The 20,364-nt window shown below is 43.5% G+C and overlaps 1 protein-coding gene and 1 pseudogene across 6 annotated transcripts; both read left to right on the top strand.

Annotated features, from left to right (window-relative positions):
• Positions 1-1,397: 1,397 nt before the first annotated feature.
• On the top strand, positions 1,398-18,518 carry LOC103711785 (uncharacterized protein At2g38710-like). 6 transcript variants are annotated; one of them, XM_039119024.2, is made up of 5 exons: positions 1,398-1,742; positions 3,626-3,745; positions 5,720-5,834; positions 6,518-6,611; positions 16,896-17,910. In XM_039119024.2, exons 1-5 carry the CDS (start codon positions 1,639-1,641, stop codon positions 17,081-17,083), a joined length of 621 nt encoding a protein of 206 aa, XP_038974952.2. In that variant the 5' UTR covers positions 1,398-1,638; the 3' UTR covers positions 17,084-17,910. The 6 variants fall into 6 exon arrangements, with proteins under 6 accessions (XP_038974952.2, XP_089785880.1, XP_008796287.3 ...); XM_089929754.1 differs by lacking the exon at positions 16,896-17,910 and adding an exon at positions 14,070-14,411 and having other exon boundaries at positions 1,401-1,742; XM_008798065.5 differs by lacking the exon at positions 16,896-17,910 and adding an exon at positions 13,520-13,988 and having other exon boundaries at positions 1,403-1,742.
• Positions 14,557-16,250, top strand: LOC148714431 (zinc finger CCCH domain-containing protein 56 pseudogene; annotated as a pseudogene).
• Positions 18,519-20,364: the final 1,846 nt, after the last annotated feature.

Genomic DNA, 20,364 nt, shown 5'->3' with positions numbered 1-20,364 from the left:
CTTGGCTCTAATCACCACTACCGGGAAGTTTAAGATTTTTCCTTTCCAAAAAGAAAAAAAGAAGCAAATCTTGTTTTCCCAAAATAATGTTGGGAGTGCTACTAATTATATTTTTTTTGTCAAATATTTGGGAACAACACAAATCTTTCGATACAAGGGTGGGTGCAACTGCTTAGCCATACCCAATTTGTGGAAAGAGAGACAAACTCTTGAGTAAATTTTTTTTCTAGAAAGGGAAACGACTAGGAAACTGCTGGCTTAGCCTATTTAGTCAATTATGTCATAAAAATCGCTTATTTACGAATTAAAACGGTAGGTTAATTCCCCCACTCTGTCACATCAATTGCAAGAAATCTTTAGAAGTACTTCGGTCATTAACAAAGTCCAAACTTTTTTATGTCATTATTAGGCTTCTCGTTGCAGTTAAAGAAGCCAATATTGAAGGAAAAGCTAGGAGGGTCAACTGGCAAACAAATAGATTTATTAACACGTTTCGGCCCTAGGTGGGCCCTTATATATTTGGGCTCTCGTTGGATGCCGATAGCCTATGTCACCTTTAATTCTGTCCTCTTTTTTAGGTGGGAGCCTCCCCCTTCTTAGACCAGACCAACTCTTTTAGGTCCAACGCTCACATCGCCCCCGGAGAAGAGAATCAGAGGGGTTCGGATTGTATCTTTCATGCAAAAGAATGCTTTCATGATTCAAAGCAATCCTACCTTCTGTTTCCATCCGTCTGCACAGCTCTTGATGCAGATGATGCACGAGCAAACGGTTGACATCGCGAAAGAAAATGAATCATTTGTTAGCGTAGAAGATACAACCCGGACTCATCATCTAGTGCAAGTATTCCATCCTACAGTCCCACACCGACGCGGTGGTGCAGTTTAGGGGTGCCATTGGGGCAGAACTCGGCAATTTGCTTTGTGTGAGTGCCAAAATTACCAACGATCGATTGCCTATGCCAAATCCAATTTACGGTACCAACCTTGGTGTAACCCCATCAACACGTTTGATAACTTTGATTAAATTTGAACAAAATTTACTAATTCAATTTATCCAGTTACATACTATTTTTTAACGTCACAAAAGAAGGAAAAAAAAGAAGCTCCTGAACTTTAATAAAGAGGAGAAGAGTCTGAACTACTCAGATACCCATTCTTTATTAATTAGTCTTTGAAAAATAGTTGTCTAAAATTTTCGTTTGTCTAATTAGAGCAATATTTTTCTCCGAACCTGAAGGATGGATGCAATTCGTGTTTCAGACGAACGGAATATCTTGAGCAGCACCTTAAAAATTAAAATAGAGCGGTATTTTAGGTTAAAAAATTAATTATCTTATTTAAACTTTAACTGTCCGGGGAGCCATTGGAGTTCTTTTTGGAGTCCTTCGCAAATTCTGCTATCCTTTCCGTACTCGCTCGCTCTCAATTATTCCCGTTCCCAACGATAAGACTCGTATATTATAAAACCCCAGGCGTGGCGTTTCTTTTCCCCCTTCCTTTTCTCTTCTACCAGCCCTAGAGAGAGGGAGACGGCCATCCCTTCTCTTCTTCATTCCTCGATTCGATCCTCGGAGATCGCCTCTCTCCGGCGCCGGTCTCCGATCTTTATAAAAACCCCGATTTATCGCGCTTCAAGATGGTGTCAGCGAATCGGGAAATGGCGGTGTACTGCTTCGACACACTCGTCGCCCACTACAACAGCGTGCAGGCGCCTCCCCCGGCTTTCGAAGAAGGGCAGCAGTAAGGATCGCCCTCCTAGGATTTGTCTCCTTGGTTCCTATCATTGTGTCTCGTGTTGTTATGGAATTTACGGGGTTTTTTTACCCATCCCCTCTGAAAAAAGGAAAGTTTGGAAGGATTTTTGCTTGTTTTTTTCTTTAATTTCGGATTTTCTGGTGTTCTGGTGGTCTGATTAAAGTCTGATGGCCTTTAATCGAGCAATAAAACATTAAGAAAAAATAAAGGGCTTTTGATGGTTTAAAGCAATAATAGAGGATTTTGATGATAGCTGGATTATGCTCTTATTGCTTATTGCATTACAGGATCGCTTTCTTTTCTCGATTCTCAATTTGTAAATTTCATTGGTTTTAGGTTCTCTTGTATGGGTATGACGATTAGAATTTTGTTTTTGGGTTCCTTTGAATGAAGGAGAGGCATTTTGAGCTCTGTTTTTTTTTGTTTGTTTTTTTAAAAGGTTTTATTTTAGAATTATACGCCTTATGAACTTTCTTTAAATCTTAGATAAATTCAAAGTTCGTAGTCATATATTGATCTATGTCTCCTTTTGTTCTTAAAATGAGACACTGCTACATGGTTCTTAACTTCTTATTCCCTTATTATGTGGCTGTTGGGACTGATTATCTTTTTTGATGTTTTTATACTTTTACCTATGTCTCTTAAAAAAATCTTGTTGGATTCTCTGTTGCGATTGCCGGTTCATGTTCACGTATCATGGGACCCTTCTTTATCATCTTACATGTGATATTGATGGGTTTAATTTCTGTTTTATTTGTGCCAATTGGATTGCGGCAGTTTGCTTGCAAATACTGAAATGTGTCTTTCATGGTCATAGTCATGTTCATTGAATGCCATCAAATTTTTGATGTTGAACAAGGAAGTGTCTGTTTACCTAGTGACTGTTGCAATGGGCAACTGTCTGTAAAAACAAAAAAAAAAGGGAAAAAAAAAGAAAAACCCTGATCCTTCATAGTCGTGCATTTGTGTCATAACTATTTTTATTTTTGGGTGATAAAAAATCTGTTTTGGTTCAGAAGAAATTGCGGAAACAAGCCATGTAGTGTTGCATGAAGGAAAACATTGTGAGATTGTTTGGACATTTGCAAAATAGGCCAGGAGACCCAGCATAGGAGGGAGCTTCCAGTATTAGTCGAACGTTTGGAAAAGGAGTTTGTATTACATAAGAAGCTCTTCCATATGAAAGAACATAGTCTCTACCTACCCATCGAGAAAGGAGGGGAACTAAGGAATGAACCATTAAAACTTAAATGATATGAAGACATCATTTTGCTATTTCAGAGAATACTTGATTGTAGATAAAATTAGTGGCAATATTCATGAATAAAGCGACATCATTTGAACTCAAAACTTCTCCCCAGCAATTAGATCTGTGAAGTTTGAGCTCAAAAGTATTGTTGTTAAGGAATTTTTTTTATTTTTTATTTTTTGGGATTGGCTTCTTCATTCTAGGTCCCTCTTTCTATTGGAAATTTGTATCTTATGCCTGCTCATGTCTTCTTTCTTTTATTGGATTTATGATAGTTTCACTTTTGATGATTTTTTCTTTCTAGTTCTAAAATCAGATATGAACACAAAAAATTGTCATACTCCTCAAATTTGGCCTGGTCATGACTACTTCAATATTGTGTTATTTAATGATTGTTGTAACTGTTGTAATTGTTTTTTCCCCTTTAGAGATGTCATCTGCCCCAGTTGATTAAGGCATATGATGATTTTCATTCATTCAATAATGATGTAATAGGTCTTTCTCTGAATTGCAGTTACACTATGTGGCAGCCATCAAAGTTGTTTATATCTGGTAGTTCTCCATGGAGATAGTGCTAGTATATTGTTCTGCTCTTACGTTGGTGTATTTCTGATTTCAGCCCATTGTTTGTTACTTGGAAGAAAGCAGTCAATGGTGGGGAGCCACGTCTGCGTGGATGTATTGGAACTTTAGAAGCCCGTTGCTTGATCAATGGTTTCAAGGATTATGCATTAACTAGGTATTTTGTGTTACGCTGATACCATCTGGAAATTAGTGACTTTTTGCATGGTTATGTTGGAAGGATGATAAGTGTGTTATGACTCTTTAAATCTTAGCATTTAACAAAAAGCCTGTTTATTTTCTTCAAAGAAATAACAAAAAACCTCTCACTTGATTCCAATCTAGCACCATCAACATAATCATCTTTTGATAGACAATCTACAAATGAGATATATTTCTTGATGTGCATTATTATAACTATTTTTAAATATAGGCCACTGTCATTCTGTTGGTACTTTGACATGCATTATGTTTCGCATTGTGTGTTTGTGTGGGTTTATGTCTATTTCTATGTACATATGTATACTGGTTGTGATATTGTAGGCAGTACTGATAAAATAGAAGATTCTTATAGGAAGGAATATAGATTTGATATAGTGCAAAAGCCTGGACTAGTCAGTTGTAAATTTGAATATTTTTATTTGCAGGTTATGCATATGAATTCATGACTATTGTTTATGTGTCTATGCTTATACTGCATTAGTACATGTCATTTTAATGCATTAATGATTATATTACTTATGATGCACGAATTGATTGATGAAAAAACCTGATTTTCTCATATTTTTAGGTCTACAATATGTGCCATATCAAATGAAATATTTGTATTCTTCATTATCAAAAAAATGATATTCTCGTAAATTTTAATCTTTCTTTCCGAACTGTATGAGTGTTGTTTTCTACAAATTTTTCAAACCAATGAAAAACCATATAAACAGCTTAATGAGCAAGACAAGAAGTTGACTATTCTCTAAAATTCTGATAGTTTCCTACTGATGGATAATGTAAAACTAGTATGGTTCCATGATTAAAATTTACCCATGGCGGTAGAGTTGTGATTTCATCAAACCATACTACTATATATATATATATATATATATATATATATCAAAATTTTGAAAAATTTGTTCCACTAGACTGGAAGTTTTTGTCAACTTTGGCGGATAAAATAATATTGTTTTAAATAAGGTTGGCTATACCAATACCAATAACAAGAAGAGGGGGGGTGGGGGGGTGGGGTGTCCGAGCCATGTGGAGTTTTGGGTACGCTAGTACAGGATAATGATGAAGATTTAATTGAGGTTGTACTGTCAAGTGATTCCATTAAGGTTCTTGTAAGGAGAGGGGCCTGAAATTAAATTGAAGGCTGAAAAAAGAATTTAAGGGGAGAACAAAACATAGATGGGATTTGTGAGAAAGGACCTCTGTGCTACCTGCCAAGTAGACTTCTAGGTTCATGGCAAGCTCTTCTTATCTGAAAGTTATATGGCCTAGAATTTGGTGGAAATTCCTATATATGTGCCAACTCCTTGACAAATAGCTGTAAAAATCTACTGAGTATTCAACTCATATTTGTGCTCCATAGCTGACTTCACTTTGACACCTCAATGCCTGGATGATGATGATGATGGTTTAGATGGCATAATTGATCAGTGTCTTGTCATTGCTCATTCCATTTTGTTTGAGCTAGATTTTCACTTCCAGGATGACTGAGATACTGCTAGTGACTTGTGCTGCTTCATGATGAATTGTGATGGTAACAGGTTAGGGTAAGTTAGTTCTAATTCTGACAGTTTTGGTTTTGTAACTCCCACCTTTTCATTGCAAAAAGAATATCATTATTTTAATATATTAAATGGAAGATTCTGGATTTTCCAAGTAAGCAGATAGTTTTATTTGGGTAACTTCTTTTTGAAGTCAACTTATAAGTGTTCTCATGCATAATGTTGCATGACAGTAACCATATTCTAGTTTTTCTTCCTGCTCTAAATCATGAACCTACTTTCCATTGTTGATCTCTTAAAATTTGTTCCTGTTATTAGTTTTCCCATAATTGATGTTCTGTATCTCTGAGGTGGACACAGGGAGTAAGATTATATATGTATAATATGTTGTGTAATTCTTTAAGCTGATGTGTTTTGTCTTCTTGTAGTGCTCTGAGGGACCGGCGCTTCCCTCCTATACAAGCTAAAGAATTGCCATATTTGGAATGCACAGTATCTGTACTGACTAATTACGAATCTGCTCTTCATTACCTTGATTGGGAGGTTGCTGCTTCTCTTGTATTTGATGCGGTCATTTTTATAAATTTTGCATAGGGACTGGATTATGCACAGCATATTAGCTAGGGGCAGGGGCGGAAGGTATAGGCTGTTTGTGTGGAACAGGAATTTTAAACTTTATCTTTTAAAGAGATGTCAAAATCATGTTGAAAGGTTGTTTATGGTAACCCAATATTTATCTTCTTTTCTCTCTAAACCATATCACCTGCTAGTTTCCAGCTAGATCCTAATGGCCTGGGCTGCTAGTTGCTTTGCTGTATTCTGAGGTGCTGAAATACCCTCAAGACTTTAGTGGGAATGCTACTGGATGGAATTATGGAAGACGGGGTGGAAATGATAAAAAATGATGATCCGGCTGAAACATAGTTAGATATGAGATAGAAACATGTTTGTTGTTAGAGGATTTGACGATTGATAAAAATAATGGCATGGTAGGATTTATAAAACTAACTTAAGAGAATAGGGCCTATTGTTTGACTGTAGCAAGAGGCAAAATCGGTAGTGTCTCAAGTTTTGTGCATTTTAGAGATTGCATTGCAGAATAGAGTTTTTTCTTTTCTTTGTCTTCCTTCTGCATTCACCGAAGTGTTCCCATGTTCCCACCAATAACTATCTAAAGTAGTTGTAGTATTTCTAGTACTTACAACTGCATACTTCCTATTGTGCAGATTGGAAAGCATGGTTTAATTATTGAATTTACTGACCCCGATTACAGCACAAGGTGCAGCGCAACATACTTGCCTGAGGTTGCTGCCCATGAAGGTACATTGTGTATTGTTATTTGCTCTCTCAGTTTTCCTTTCTTTGCATATCTAGTAAACGGTGAACTATTGCAACAGTGCTTCCCTCTAAAAGTTGGGAGCATCTGAAAATCAGTTCAAATTTGCACAATCCGTACATCGGTTTCCAGTTCTAGTGTTTAACTGTCAGTCCATCATGAATTGTGGTTGAGTACCAAACTAAGTGTTGACCTAGGTGACTCTCTGGAACCATGGAATTGAAAGATTACTGGAAAATTGCTTTTCCAAGTAGAGAGATCCAAGAGGCTCACTAGATTCATTATTTGATATCCAATATCCTTGCTTTAAGTTGCATATGGTTTTCCATCTTTTGAACATAATATTTTTTTTTTGGTGAATCGGCTGCTCCCATTGCTCTAGCATGAGTACAACCAGCTACATCAGCATCAAGTAAACAACACAAAGCAAAAGGAACAGAAGACTGTTGAGTTCAAAGAAACTTTCTGGAGTGGTACATAGAAAAGGAGGCGACCCAGTCAGCAGCCTGGTTCGCCTCTCGAAGGACATGCCTGATCTGGAGGATCCGACACTCCCGTAGCATGCGGCGACTGTCGCTCAAGAGGGGGTGCTCCCCTCCTGCCTCCCCTCCTTTGTAAAGCGCGCCATTAGGGAAGCTGAGTCGCCCTCCAGTATGGTACAAATAGCCTGCAGAACATATTTCGCATAAGAAAGCCCCTTCCAGGCTGCCTTGAGCTCCACCCCAAAAGCCGAGGCCTCGAAGGAGCGGCACCCTCCTGCTGCAATTAGCCTGGCGCCATGATCTCTGATGACAAAAGCCGCTCCCGCCCGATCGGCACCACCGGGCAGACTTCCATCGAAATTCACCTCTAGATGGCCAGGAGATGGAGACTCCCAAGAGACAAAAACAAATCTGGGCGCTATGATAACGGGGAGGGGGTCCCAGATGTTCCTAGCCATTGTAGATGAATCCAACTCAGCAGCCTCCAAGATCTTCACTGCCTGATAGAGAGCCTGTTCAAAAACAACTCTCAGGGGAGCCTTTCTCCCTTGGAAGACTCTGGCATTCCTATCCAGTCAAATATGATATATCAAGTAGATAGTTGCAATACCCCACCCTACGGTGCTCAGCTATCGTAGCGCAAGCCTCACCTGCCATAGAAAGTCCCCCACATCAAAAGTAAGCCCCGACAAGGGAAAAGATGTCCTCCTCCAAACCAGAGCTGCCCGCGGGTACTCAAATAGCACATGGCTAACAGTCTCCACCGACTTTGGGCAATCCACACACATCAGAGAAACCCCCATCCCTCTCTTGGCTAGCATCTTTCTAGTTGGCAGATAGTCTTAAACCATCTTCCAAATGAATAGTGCCACCCGTGGATGCGTCCGCATCCTCCAAATCCACCTACCCTCACAATGCCTGGCCGACTCGCCCCCCAATAGTACCTGTATATCAACTCTAGCTGACCCAGTAGCCGCCCGCATCTACTTATCCATCCCAACCTATGGAATCGGAGTGGCAAGTATCCGCTCCGCTGTATCCCAAAAACCTATCTGATCATGGCCTCATCCCACTGAACCTCGCCAGGGATCATCATATCACTGACTCTGCGATCGGACAATCTTGCAGAGTCGACCATTGTTGGCATCCTGCAGAGAGACAGCCATCGATCCTCCAAAATGTCAATGGACTGCCCATTCCCAACCATCCACCTGATCGTCGGAAGCACCGAGGGCGCGGATGAGCAAATCTTTCGCCAGATGAAGGAACAATGGCGCCCACTTTGGAGCTTCTCTCGCGTTGAGTGGCCACCATACTTCACCCTCAATAGGGCGTACCACAAACTGTTCGGCTCAAAAAAAATCTAGCGGCACACCGTGCTTTTAGAGTCTCCCGCCGCACCAACAGTGATAGAACCCCCAGGCTCCCAAGTCTGAGAGGCTGATAGGCAATCTCCCATACCACCAGATGAATGCCTCTCCTGCCCTCTTGCCTGCCCCACATGTAGTCCCTGAACAACTGCTCCTAAGCCCTCAACAGAGAGATAGGCACCTGAGTGTGTGCCAATAGGTACACCGGCATTGAACTCAGTACCGACCGCACCAGAATGATACGCCCCATCATAGAAAGAGCATTCATCTGCCATTCCTCTAACCTGCGTCTGATGCTTAGCTCAACCTCGAAACAATCACTACGCCAAAGACGCCGTCCAATGATGGAAACCCCAAGATACCTCATCGTGCTCTCCTGCTCACCCACACCCAGGATGTCTCTAATGGAAGCCTTGGTTTGTAGCTGGATCCTGGGACTAAAACAAATAGCAGACTTGGCTCTATTTACCACCTGACTAGAAGCAGAACAGTAGTCATCCATAATGTCCCAAATCACCCTCGCCGCCCGCTGTGTGGCCCGGGCCAGAAGTAGACAGTCATCGGTGAATAATAGATGAGAGATCTAGCACGATCCGATCACCGAACTATACACCTCCAAGACCTGCTGCTCTGCCGCCTGCCTGAGGGCCTTGGATAGAGCATCCACACGCAGAATAAACAGTAATGGAGACAACGGGCAGCCCTGTCGGAGATCCATTGTCGACTCAAAGAAGTGCAAGGGTGAATCATTCACCAAAATGGCAAAGAAGGGAGAGCAGACACACCCTAGAACCCAATCAATCCACAGCCCATGGAATCCAAAACTAACCAGTGAGCTGCGCAGGAAGTCCCACCTCATCCTATCATAGGCCCTCTCCATGTCTAGCTTGATGCCCATCAAGCTCTTCCGGTACGGGGCTCACTGAAGATCGAACATAAACTCCTAGGCAATAATAATGTTATCCGTGATACTATGCCCCCCCACAAAAGCCCTCTGCTCCGGACTGATAAGTCTGGGTAAAATAACTCGCAGCCTAGCGATCAGAACCTTTGCCGTGGTTTTGTATAGGGTAGTGCACAAACTGATGGGCCGGTAGTGAGTCGGCTCTGTAGTATCTGACCTCTTCGGAATCAATGTGACGAATGTCCTCTTCCAATCTGCCTGTAGGACTGCCGAGTTGAAGAACTGTTGTATCGCCTCACCACATCAAGACCAATGATCGACCAGTACCTCCTAAAGAATACTAGGGAAAAACCATCCGGGCCCGGAGCTCTATCCTCCCCCAACAATCACAAAGCCTCCTTGATCTCCTCCGCCGACATTGGCCTAATCAAAGCAGCATTCTCCTCCTCTGTGACTCTGGCTGACGGCGGTGGTGGCGTAGAAGAACCCATCCGGTCTGTCTGGTCTATCCATCTAGACCTGAAAAATAACTCCAGCACCCTTCTAATGGCCGCCGGATCCTCTGTCATCTGGCCATTTGAATCTCTTATACCTCTGATTTTGTTCTTCTGTCTCCTGATGATAGCTGACTGGTGGAAGAACCTGGTATTTCGGTCACCCTCTCTGATCCACTGGATCCGAGACTTCTGTCTCCAGAACGTCTCCTGCTGGCGGAGAAGAGAATCATGGGTAGACAGATGAGACCTAAGCTCCTCTAGCTTTCCTGTAGTTAACCCTCCATCATGCACCTCCTGGGTCTGCAACCTGGAAAGAGCCTCCTCGGCCGCCTCCATCCTTCTGCAAATGTTGCCCACTTCCTCCTCGTTCCACCTCCACAGTCCTCGCCTGGTAATCTCCAGTTTACGAGAGACTCTATACATAGCATTTTTCCTGACTGGCACCCGCCAAGCCTTATGCACCACCTCCTAAGACTGGAGATATGACAACCAAATCTTCTCGAATCTAAAAGAACAATGAAAATGGGTAGTAGAAGAGGTACTAACCAAGATAGGACAATGGTCCAAGGCTATCCGCGGCAAGTGGCTCACCCGGTAGTCTGGAAAACTCTGCACCCAGCCATCCGTAGCAAAGACTCTGTCGATCCGCTCCCAAACCCTGGCTTGTCCTTGCCGTTTGTTGCACCAGGTGAACCTAGGGCCATTGAAGCCAATGTCCACCAGGCCATTGCTAGTGATGAAATTCTGGAACTATCTGACCTCCCACTTATAAGTGAAAGCCTTTCCCTCCATTTTCTCTTGAGGACCCTCAATGCAATTGAAGTCCCTTGCCACCGGAAGAGGGTGACCCAGCTGCGTGATTTTGGCTACCTCCTCCCACAAAATCCTCCTCATCCTGCTAGCATATACAACCGCTAATACCCATGGCCTAGTCATGCCATCCGAGATCACCATCACCACCTCCTGGTCACACACATGGAACACATCTAGATCGCCAATCCTTAATCTCCACGCAGCGATAATCCTCCCGGGTAAACCTCGGAACTCTACGGCATAGAAACCCCATGATCTGGGGAGGCCCCTCCTCGCACGTTGCAGACTCCTACCGGAAAGCCGCGTCTCAAACAAAATACAAACATCAGGATTGTGGACCTGCACCAACCAATGGAAGGCAGGCCCAAAGGAGGGCTTCCCCGCCCTCCGGCAATTCTATAATAGGACCTTCATTGGATAATCTGAGAGCTCGCCAGTGTCCCCTCCCCAGACCCTACCATCACTTTGTCATACAAACTCTTTTTTTCCTCCTCACTTGACTGCTTCTCTCCTTGCACCCCCTGTAGAGCCCGCTTCAGGAGGCCGAAGAGTCTCACATGAGAGGACGAGGCTCCTCCCTCCTGGTGGGCCTCAGAGGGGATGGAAGGGTCCTGGTCTGCCTGGAGTGGCCTCGACGCTAGAGATGGCTCCCCGATCATCTGGGAGGACCCATCACCCGATGCCACCCCCTCTGCCTCAGAGTCCCTTGCCGTGGCAGTAAACGCCGGATGATGCGCGGGGGAGGGAAGAAGCTGGCTCGGTGGCGAAGTCGAAGGGGAGGACCAACGCTCGATTATCTCTCGTCTGACGATCCTCCCGTGGGTGGATCCTGTGGACCCTCTCCTCGTCGAGCACTGTAACGGCCTCCCGCCGCTCGACGCTCCTCCGGTAGCTCGGAGCCTCTCGGACCCCGGCGGAGCGATCGTGCAGGACAGGGGCATCCTCCCCCATCCCCTTGAGGCCGGCACCATCGAGCGAGGCCACCCGCCTCAGCCGACTCGGGCCCGCACCCAGGTCGGGTGACGCCCCAACAGCTTCCCCGAGCACCACACCAGCCTGGCCACAACAAATGCTGGCCCATGATCCACCATCGACTCTTTACTGTGTTGGCCCAGCCTTTGCAAACCAGGGCCCGCAGGAACCGGGCCGGGCCCGGCCGAACGCCGGTCCAAGCCTTTAGCTTTCCCTGTGCTGTGCCCCCTTCCGTTTGGCGGGTTGCAGGCCCGGTTGATGACTGGCCCACCGACCCCAGCCAGGCCCAACTTCTGGCCTGCATCCAAACGGCCTACCTCATCACGGGCGAGTACCAACTTGGTGACTTGCCCGGTTCCACTCGTCTTCTCCACCAGGGCTCCCCTCCCAAACCTCCCGTCCCCACCAATAGTGTCGGGCAAGCCTAGTCGGGGTCTGCCACCCGTCCCGAGCCACGGAAGCCTCGGGCACCTCCGGACGCCCCCGTCCCGCGTCTCAACGACGGCTGGTTGTTTGCAGCCAAGGGCCCTCCAGCCGGCCGGATCCAGGTGGTGGTTAGCCACGGACCAAAGAGACGGAGAGCCTCGACCCACGTTGGCTCCAGGTCATCTGCAGCTCTGACCCACCTTTCGGTCGTGGGTCTTCCGCCACTGAGCCCGGGAGAAAAAAATGACATCCTGCTTCCTAGTGCCCAAGGCGACCACACCGGAAGTAGGCCGTCAGCAAGCTCTCGTAGACGAACGCATGCCAAAAGCTCACCGTCGTTCCCTGGATGAAAACCCCCGGCGTTAGAGGCTGGGTCGTGTCCAGCTCGACCCGCACTCAAGCAAACCCCAGCCTCCGCCGTTGCTCCGTGAACGCATCCACCGCTACCAGCCGGCCGGCCTCAGCAACTATCTCCAAGATGATGCCGCGCTCCCAATACTCCACCAGCAACTCTGGGAGGCGGACCCAAGCCACCGCCCTATTCACGCCTTTCGTGCCCGGAACAAAATCTGGCTGACACCGGTCCATGGCAAGGAGTTGGCCAGCGGTCATCCACGGGCCATTCTTCAGCATTGCCTCACTTTTGAATCGGAGCAGCAGATGATCCTCCGCCATAGAAATGGCCTCCGGATCGTAGGTGAGCTTCCCCTTGGCACGGAGCTCCCGGACCACCAAATGATCTAGCACACTCCTCCCCAGGCTCCACATGATGATTGCCGTGGAGCTCCAGGCCAGCCGAGCGCTCTCCAACCTTTCCGGCGGAAACACCAACACCTTGGTGAAGTGCCGTTGCAGCTCCCTCAACTCACCCTTGGAAATGCGGTGGTTGGACCAGGTGCCCCGCCGAGCGACGCCTCTGGCAACCTCCACCCACGGCTTCCTGGCAGTGGCCCCCAGCACCGGGCGTTCATCCTCGGCGCTTACCACTGCATCGCCCACCTTCTCCATCCTCGGAAGCTGGTCCTCCCAGCCGTTTCTAAAGTGTTCGATGAAATGCCGCACCGAGACACGAATTTTGACGCACCCGCTCACCCGCTCCGCTCTAGCGAGGACCAGTGATAGTCTCCTGCTGGAAACGCCTTCTCTGCAACGCTACCATGGCTCCAATATGCTCGGCGGCCGTGGCGTTTCTACAATAGCGTTGCTCCCCAAAATCCCCCCCCTCCCGCTCTCTACGACGATAAGTGTCCACGGTTTTTTACCAAACAAAAAAGGGTTGAGAGTTTTAAGAGGTTTCAGGATTGAACATAATCGTTCCCACGGAGGGCTTAATAAGATAACAAGAAGGTCACGGTGGTTTCATCTTGAATGTAGAATATGTTTTATATCAGTGTTATGGAGCCCTTTTCTTTTCCCCTTCTGAAACAGGTTGGACGAAGACCGAAACCATCGACTCACTCATGAGGAAGGCTGGTTATAATGGAGTCATAACCGAGTCCCTTCGCAATCGACTCCATGTCACGCGCTATATGAGCACCCTGTACACCATGCACTACAGTGACTATGCCACCCATGTCAAGATGATCAGGGGAGCTGCCCCTATAATTAATGGGGCTAGGCTTCACTACTGATTTATTCAGAGCAGCTTTATTGTTAAAGCTGCAAAGGTACATTTAGACTTATTTAAAGGCTGTTGGGTGAGGATTTGCTTCCAATTCCATCCCTGCTCATTCATCTGCTCTCATTTTTTGTCAAAAAGAAAAAAGAAAAAGAAAAGGAAAGCCAACAGGTTGGCCAATAATTATGACATTGTTGAACGGCTAAGCTGGATCATGTACGATTTATCTGTACGTCCTAAATGTTGTGGATTCTGGTCAATATGATATGCATTCCTTTATATGTGGTCTTGAGCAAATTTTACCTCGCATCTACCTTGGAAAGGGTGAATAATAAAATTCAGAACTTTGCAAATGCATAGTGGTCAGCTCGCAGATGGAGCTCAGATTGGAGCAGGTAGTTGCAGACGGTGCTCATTGTAATCCTCTTGAAAGCATTCTGCGTCAGTATAACAATGGCAAAGGCGAAAAGAAGAGAAAAACAAAAAAAAAAATCTTAATTTGGATCTATTTTGGCAGGATCTGACTTGCAGTCAATTGCTAGCTGGTATTTGTTGCTGGGACTTGTGTACGTTAATTGTAGCATCTAGCCTGAAGCTGATGCCGAAATCTGAAATAAGCTCCATTCTGCACCCTGGAAGGCATTGTGATGTTCATGTAACCAAATTTGAGCATATTATATTATAAAACATAGTGCGATCTTATGAGCTAATGCATGGTAGGGCACAGACACGAACTCTTTATAATTAGTAAATTGAAGGCTTTCTTGTTGCTTCGCACTGTATGCTGCAAAATAGATAACTATATTCTATGCATAATTCGAGGCTAAAATTATAATTATTGTAATATTATCAGGACAAAAAAAAACAGGAATGAGGGAAAAGAGACACCCGACAACTTGAAGAGGGCAAGATTGTTAATTTCGTAAAATTTAATTATATACTATATAAGGGCAAAGGCAATGGACTCCTGGGGTCTTGTTGCATCAGAATTTGAGTTTATTCTTGCGAAAGATTGCTCTCTCCTGCACCTTTCCTTTTTTGGTCAAATTTTGTATTTGCAAAAATAAGCAGGCATATTTATATAACAATTTTTCTTAGTCCTATTTCGGTTGTCACGCGAATAATTTTGTCAAGAATTGAAATTTTGAAAGTTGGAAACCTTCAAACTATTTGAAAACCGCGTGAAATTTGCCGCTGCCCGAACCGTACCCCGCCTCTCATTCTTGACCGTTACACCCTATAGTTGCTGTTCCCCTTCGCGCTCTGCTGCTAGGGTTTCTCTCTCTCCTTCGCGCTCTGCTGCTAGGGTTTCTCCCCTCCCCACCGGCTCCTATACGAGCTCCTCCGCTTGGCGTCTTGGTTCTTGGTTTGTTTTTCTCCCAATCTTGAAAGTGCTAGGGTTTTGAAATCTCTGTTTGAACTGGATTCTCTCTCATTCCATACCAATCCTATTAAAAGCCCTCAGATTCTTCACTGAATGAGTTGATTTGAACGTGTTATTTGTTGATAAAAACCCTTATTTAGCTCCAGTATCTGGTAGCTATAATAAACATTTTTCAGTTAGAAGTATTTCCTGGGTAATGCTAATCACTGGTTGGGTTTCCCAGATCATAGAAAGTTAGGATTTTGTTCTATCTTTTTGGTTCTTTACATTCTAAAGCATGGCTTATGGCGAGGAGGGAGCTGGGATTACGAGCAGTAGTGCTATTGCGACCGCTCCAGTCTCGTCAGGCCTCGGCAGAAGGATCGATCAAGCATCATGGATGATGGAGGATGATTACCATCTTTGGAATGGGGAATCCTCCTCGTATACTGTGTCCAATGCCATCCAGCCCCAATCCCGGGGCTGGAGCGAGCTACCTCCGAACAAGAAATCACGGAACTCCAATGGGGATTCTCAGGGAGATTGGTCCGGTAGGTCCAAAGACATAGGAAAGATGTTCTTCAAGGCAAAACTATGCTGCAGGTTCCGGGCTGGGACTTGGCTGTATGTAAAAAATTGTCACTTCGCTTATGGGATTGAGGAGCTCCGCAAGCCACCTCCCAACTGGGAGGAGATTGTGGTAGCTAGGGATGATTGCTTGGAGCCTTGGAAGGAAGATCAAATACCCCCATTGGGTTATCGGTATGGAGGCTCAGAGGTCTTACAGAAGAAGGGATTGTCAGAAGTTCTACACTGTTGAGGGGTGCCCATATGGTGATAAATGCATTTTTATTCATGATGAGCAACTGAAGGCTCCGTCAAGTGTGGTAATTAGTTTGTCGCCGATGGTTGGGAGCGGTGGATATGGGGGTGGAGCCAATGGGTCAAACTGGAAACCTTCAAATTGGAAGACGGGGATATGCAACAAATGGGAGATGGTGGAGTATTGCCCATTTGATAGCGTCATTTTGCTCATGGCATAGAAGGAATGATCCGACAGTCATATTCGTCTTGTTTCCACATTTCATGCTATAACCATCCACTGCATAGCATGTTTTATATGTGTCATGGGCTTGCAAAACCCCCAATGATAATGAAAAGAAAAGAAGAAAGGAGCCATGATAATGTTATTTTGTGATAAGATAAAACATAATCTGATGCCTGGCCCTAAAGTATTGGTTTGCATGGTGATGTGCCGCTGTTGATTAATTATTTGAAGGGCTTGGAACAGACAATTTACCACTAGGATTTTGCGAACATTCATCTTAAATACCTTCCTTTGTTGATGTATTGTATTGAACTGCTTAATATATGGATACATATTTACTTTCTAGTCTGCATACTGAGCCTGTGCTGATACTTTTGTCATCATACTTATGCATTAGCGATGTTTTTTAAGTTATGCCTTCTGATTGATGTGCATGTTCTGTATGTGAGCAGTATTTTGCATCTTGAGTTTATTAGCTCCAATTCATAACATAGAATGATTCATGCAGTTTCATTGCTTAGTTTTCAAGGCTTATTAAAATATAATGAGCATTTGTAGCAACAAAGTAACAGTTGGGCTTTCAAAAGGCCTAAGTATGAAGACATGGGTTGTTCCCCAAATAATCTGATTTGATGAGCAAGGACACCATAAAGATGTAAAATGGTAGCCTTACTGCATGTTGTTTTGCAGTCATCAAGAGCTCCACGTACATCACTGCATGGTAATTTGCAGTGCATTTTGTACATTTTATGAATATATAAATATTTGGCTGCAGAATTTCCCAAGTATGGTGGGGCCTTGTGGAAAAGGATAGTAGAGATTGTTTATGCAATTGCCTCTGCAGCCAGAGCAAGCTGGGGTATTATCAAAGATTCCAATAGATACTGTTGTTTCACCTCCTCGTGCAGATATGTTGCTTTTGGGGGTTCCTGCACAGAGGTCATTTGGTTTTTTTCAGAGTAAGGGGCAGAGGCTAATTCAGAACTTGAAACAACTGGACAAGATAAGTATGTGAGGCTAATTCAGAGTCGGGCCGACAACATTCAGTAGATCTCCAATTTTGATAACCATACTTTGCCTGAGTTTAAGGAATAAATATCCAGTTATGCCCTTTGGAATTTTCATTTCCCAACCCCCTTTTCTATTCCTGGTAACTGTGAGTTTGTCTGGTGCGGTCACTGAAGCAATAGACAGGAAGTCCTTTCATCTACAGTGATGCTTTTCATTGTCGTTAAAAAATCTGAAGACAGTAAACTTAAGAAGTGGTCAATCATGCTTATCTGGCTTGTGGCTCAGCTGAAACAGTCGCAGCATGACAGCCCCAAGATTATGGGTTTTTTGTCCTTCCATATCCACAAAAGGGAAGTCTTTTGAGGCTGCTTTCTGCTTCACGGTCATACTCTTTCAGATTCATTTGGACAGAACAGTGGTTCACCAGTACCATTGGTTGATGGCTGTTGATTGTCATGGATTTACTCCCTGGTAATGACTAACATGCTGAAGAAAAAGTACATTAGGTATTGTCTGGTATTGCTCGGTTTATTTTATACTCACTGTTTCATTTTGCTGACTGATTGAAAAAGGCTTGATCATATCCAATGTACAAACTACGAAAGGTTTGTGGGCTGTTTTGCTATCTTTAATGGGATGAGGGAAGATTATGAGTTGCTATATACCTCTCATATCTAGCCTTAAGCAGTTTGCTGCATTATGTATATCTTTTTTGTTTTCCTTGTGTCCTTACTTCTGACAATATGTAAGCTATTTGATGCATCGTCCAGAATGTTCCACATGTTTCTGTGATTTATAGCTTTTCCATTTTCTTTTCTTTATTTTCATTAGTAGTCAATCTTTTTTCAGCTATCTATTTTTTACCTTGATTGGAATAGAATAAGGATACTTTATGTACTAGTGCTATAATTTTTGATGCATACTAACATTATTTCCTTGATTTTGACTGTAACTAACAGCTAGATTCTTGCAAACTAAGCTAAATCCTTTTTTTCCTCTTTAATTAGGAATGTCATAAAACTAATATAGACAGTTACAGTAACTCGATTGCATTATTTTCCTAACTTGGTTTTGTATTCCCGTTCACATTTACAAGCTGTTAATCGAATCGCCTCATCTTGCAGATACCCAGTGGATTTTCTTGTTGCAGAAAAAATAATACTCTCGCAGTTGACTCTTCATTGACTCCTCATGAGCAATTGAAACCAGACCTGCTATTTCCCAAATGGAAATTTTACAAGCTTTTAGTAACTTATGTTTTTCCTTAATTGTTTTCTAAAATGTGATTGGATTTGTAAGGAGGGCATCAACTTGTTGCAAGAGTTAAAATATTGCTCAAAAGGATCCATTTTCTTTTGCACCAACTTATTGTGATTTGCAGTTATCAAATTGTAACAACCCAGGACCTCACCCAAAATGGCTAGCCGGAAGGTACTATTTGGGTTCCTTGATTCTGTATAAATACCCAAGATCTACCCAGCGAATAACCGATGTGGGACTAAACACACGCCTGCACGGGTCCTCACATACTCCCCATGTTCAAGCCCTGACGTCCTCGTCAGGCTAAGGGTTCAAATCCATTCAAATCTAATCACAAACACTATGATCGGCTCATGGTTAGCCCCAATGGATCCGTGCTGCAGTGTTCCCTAGTCCACATAGATTATGGGCCGGGTCCGCTCTGATACCATTTTTAACAACCCAGGATTTCACCCAAAAAGGCTAGCCGGAAGTTATTATTTGGGTTCCTTGATCCTGTATAAATACCCAAGATCTACCCAGCGAATAACCGATGTGGGACTAAACACACGCCTGCACGGATCCTCACACAAACAAGCAGCTGGAGGGGCAGGGAACTGACCACCACACCATAAGATATTCGTTTAGTTTAGTTTCCCAGATTTGCTTTCCTGTCCCCCTTTTGTTTTAACCACTTTATAGGTCATTTCGTTCCGATTCTTTGTGTCAGTAAAATGTTGTGGATCTACAAATTTCTTTACTAAGCAAAATTTCACTGTGCAGGGTTGATAAATTTCATTGTTTTAGCTGTCATGAAATCTGCATAACCCAGTTATCTAGAATTTCAGCTCTGCAGAACCTGTTATATTATGGAAGCAATGATAGATTTATTTTGAGCATTTTCATGGTATAGTGGACTTGAAACATCTGCCGTGACCCATCGAATATTCCTACATCTGAGCAAAACCTTGAATGAAGTAAATGGGATAATTTCTGATGCTTTGATTGTTGTACTTCTAGCGTCCGGTGTGATGATACTCCTTGTTCTCAGGAAAAAAAAAAGTGATGATGTTCCTATTTCTTGGCTTAAATTAATGAAGAAGCGATAGTTTCTAATTTATTACCTGTGCCTCTACTTTTCTTTCTTCCCTTGTTTTCCTTCCAATCCCGTGCATTGTTAGTTGAAGTTGTGATACGGAACTCAGAGAATCACATATCAATAGCATAAATCAACTTGAAGTGTTCAAGGAATTCTTCTAAAGATGGGTGCTCTTTTTCGTTAAATCATTCTACATCTCTCCTTTGCAGCAATTTTCAGATGAAGTCCGGTGATGCAACCAAATATTGCAGGAACGTTAAGATGGCGTTGCATCGCGTAGATGCAAACATCTCCACCTGGGTTCACGTCGAACACTATTTACTTTTTTCAAAAGAGCAGCACAACAATGCTTTTCTGTTTACCACTTTATTTTCATTTTCTTTCAAGCTTGCCGCAGGCGTAACTGCTTTAGCTAATTTTGGTCGGAGCATGTGTTGTTCGCAATTTTCTCGAAAGTTGAGGGTAGCTTGGGTTGGTCTATGTTATATTTAACGGATACTATGGGCCAATACAATCTTGCTCGAAAGTAACTCGGCTACGGTAATCGGCTGGATTTAAAGATGCACTGGGGATATAGGTGGCTGCTATCCAGGGCCGAGCATGTTTATAGAGACGCCAATAGAGTTATAGGTTGGATGATTTCATTTGTGCAAATTATTCTAAAAAAGTTTTTTGGACTAGTGAGAGGGCTGTTTAGAGCGTTCCGAGACTTGTTAATAACTTTTTTTAATGTATTTACACTAGAGTTGTAGAGTCATCCATTGAGGCAAAAAAAAAAAAAAAAAGGTATTATCGGTTTGCTTGGCATCACATGCAATTTCATGATAGATGGACAGAAAAATAAAAAAGAAAAAAATTGTATTGGAGCTCTCGAGTTCATCGGATGATTTAAAGC

Source organism: Phoenix dactylifera, chromosome 3 (assembly GCF_051530095.1).
Source record: "Phoenix dactylifera cultivar Ajwa chromosome 3, Ajwa_hap1_PhDact_Kaust_v1.1, whole genome shotgun sequence".
NCBI lineage: Eukaryota > Viridiplantae > Streptophyta > Magnoliopsida > Arecales > Arecaceae > Phoenix > Phoenix dactylifera.
This window is presented reverse-complemented; position numbering and strand designations above follow the sequence as displayed.

Coding starts and splice junctions, on each gene's coding strand:
- LOC103711785 (XM_008798065.5), top strand. CDS start 1,639: ATGGTGTCAGCGAATCGGGAAATGGCGGTGTACTGCTTCGACACACTC. Junction 1,743..3,625: donor GCTTTCGAAGAAGGGCAGCA/GTAAGGATCGCC, acceptor TTCTGATTTCAG/CCCATTGTTTGTTACTTGGA. Junction 3,746..5,719: donor AAGGATTATGCATTAACTAG/GTATTTTGTGTT, acceptor GTCTTCTTGTAG/TGCTCTGAGGGACCGGCGCT.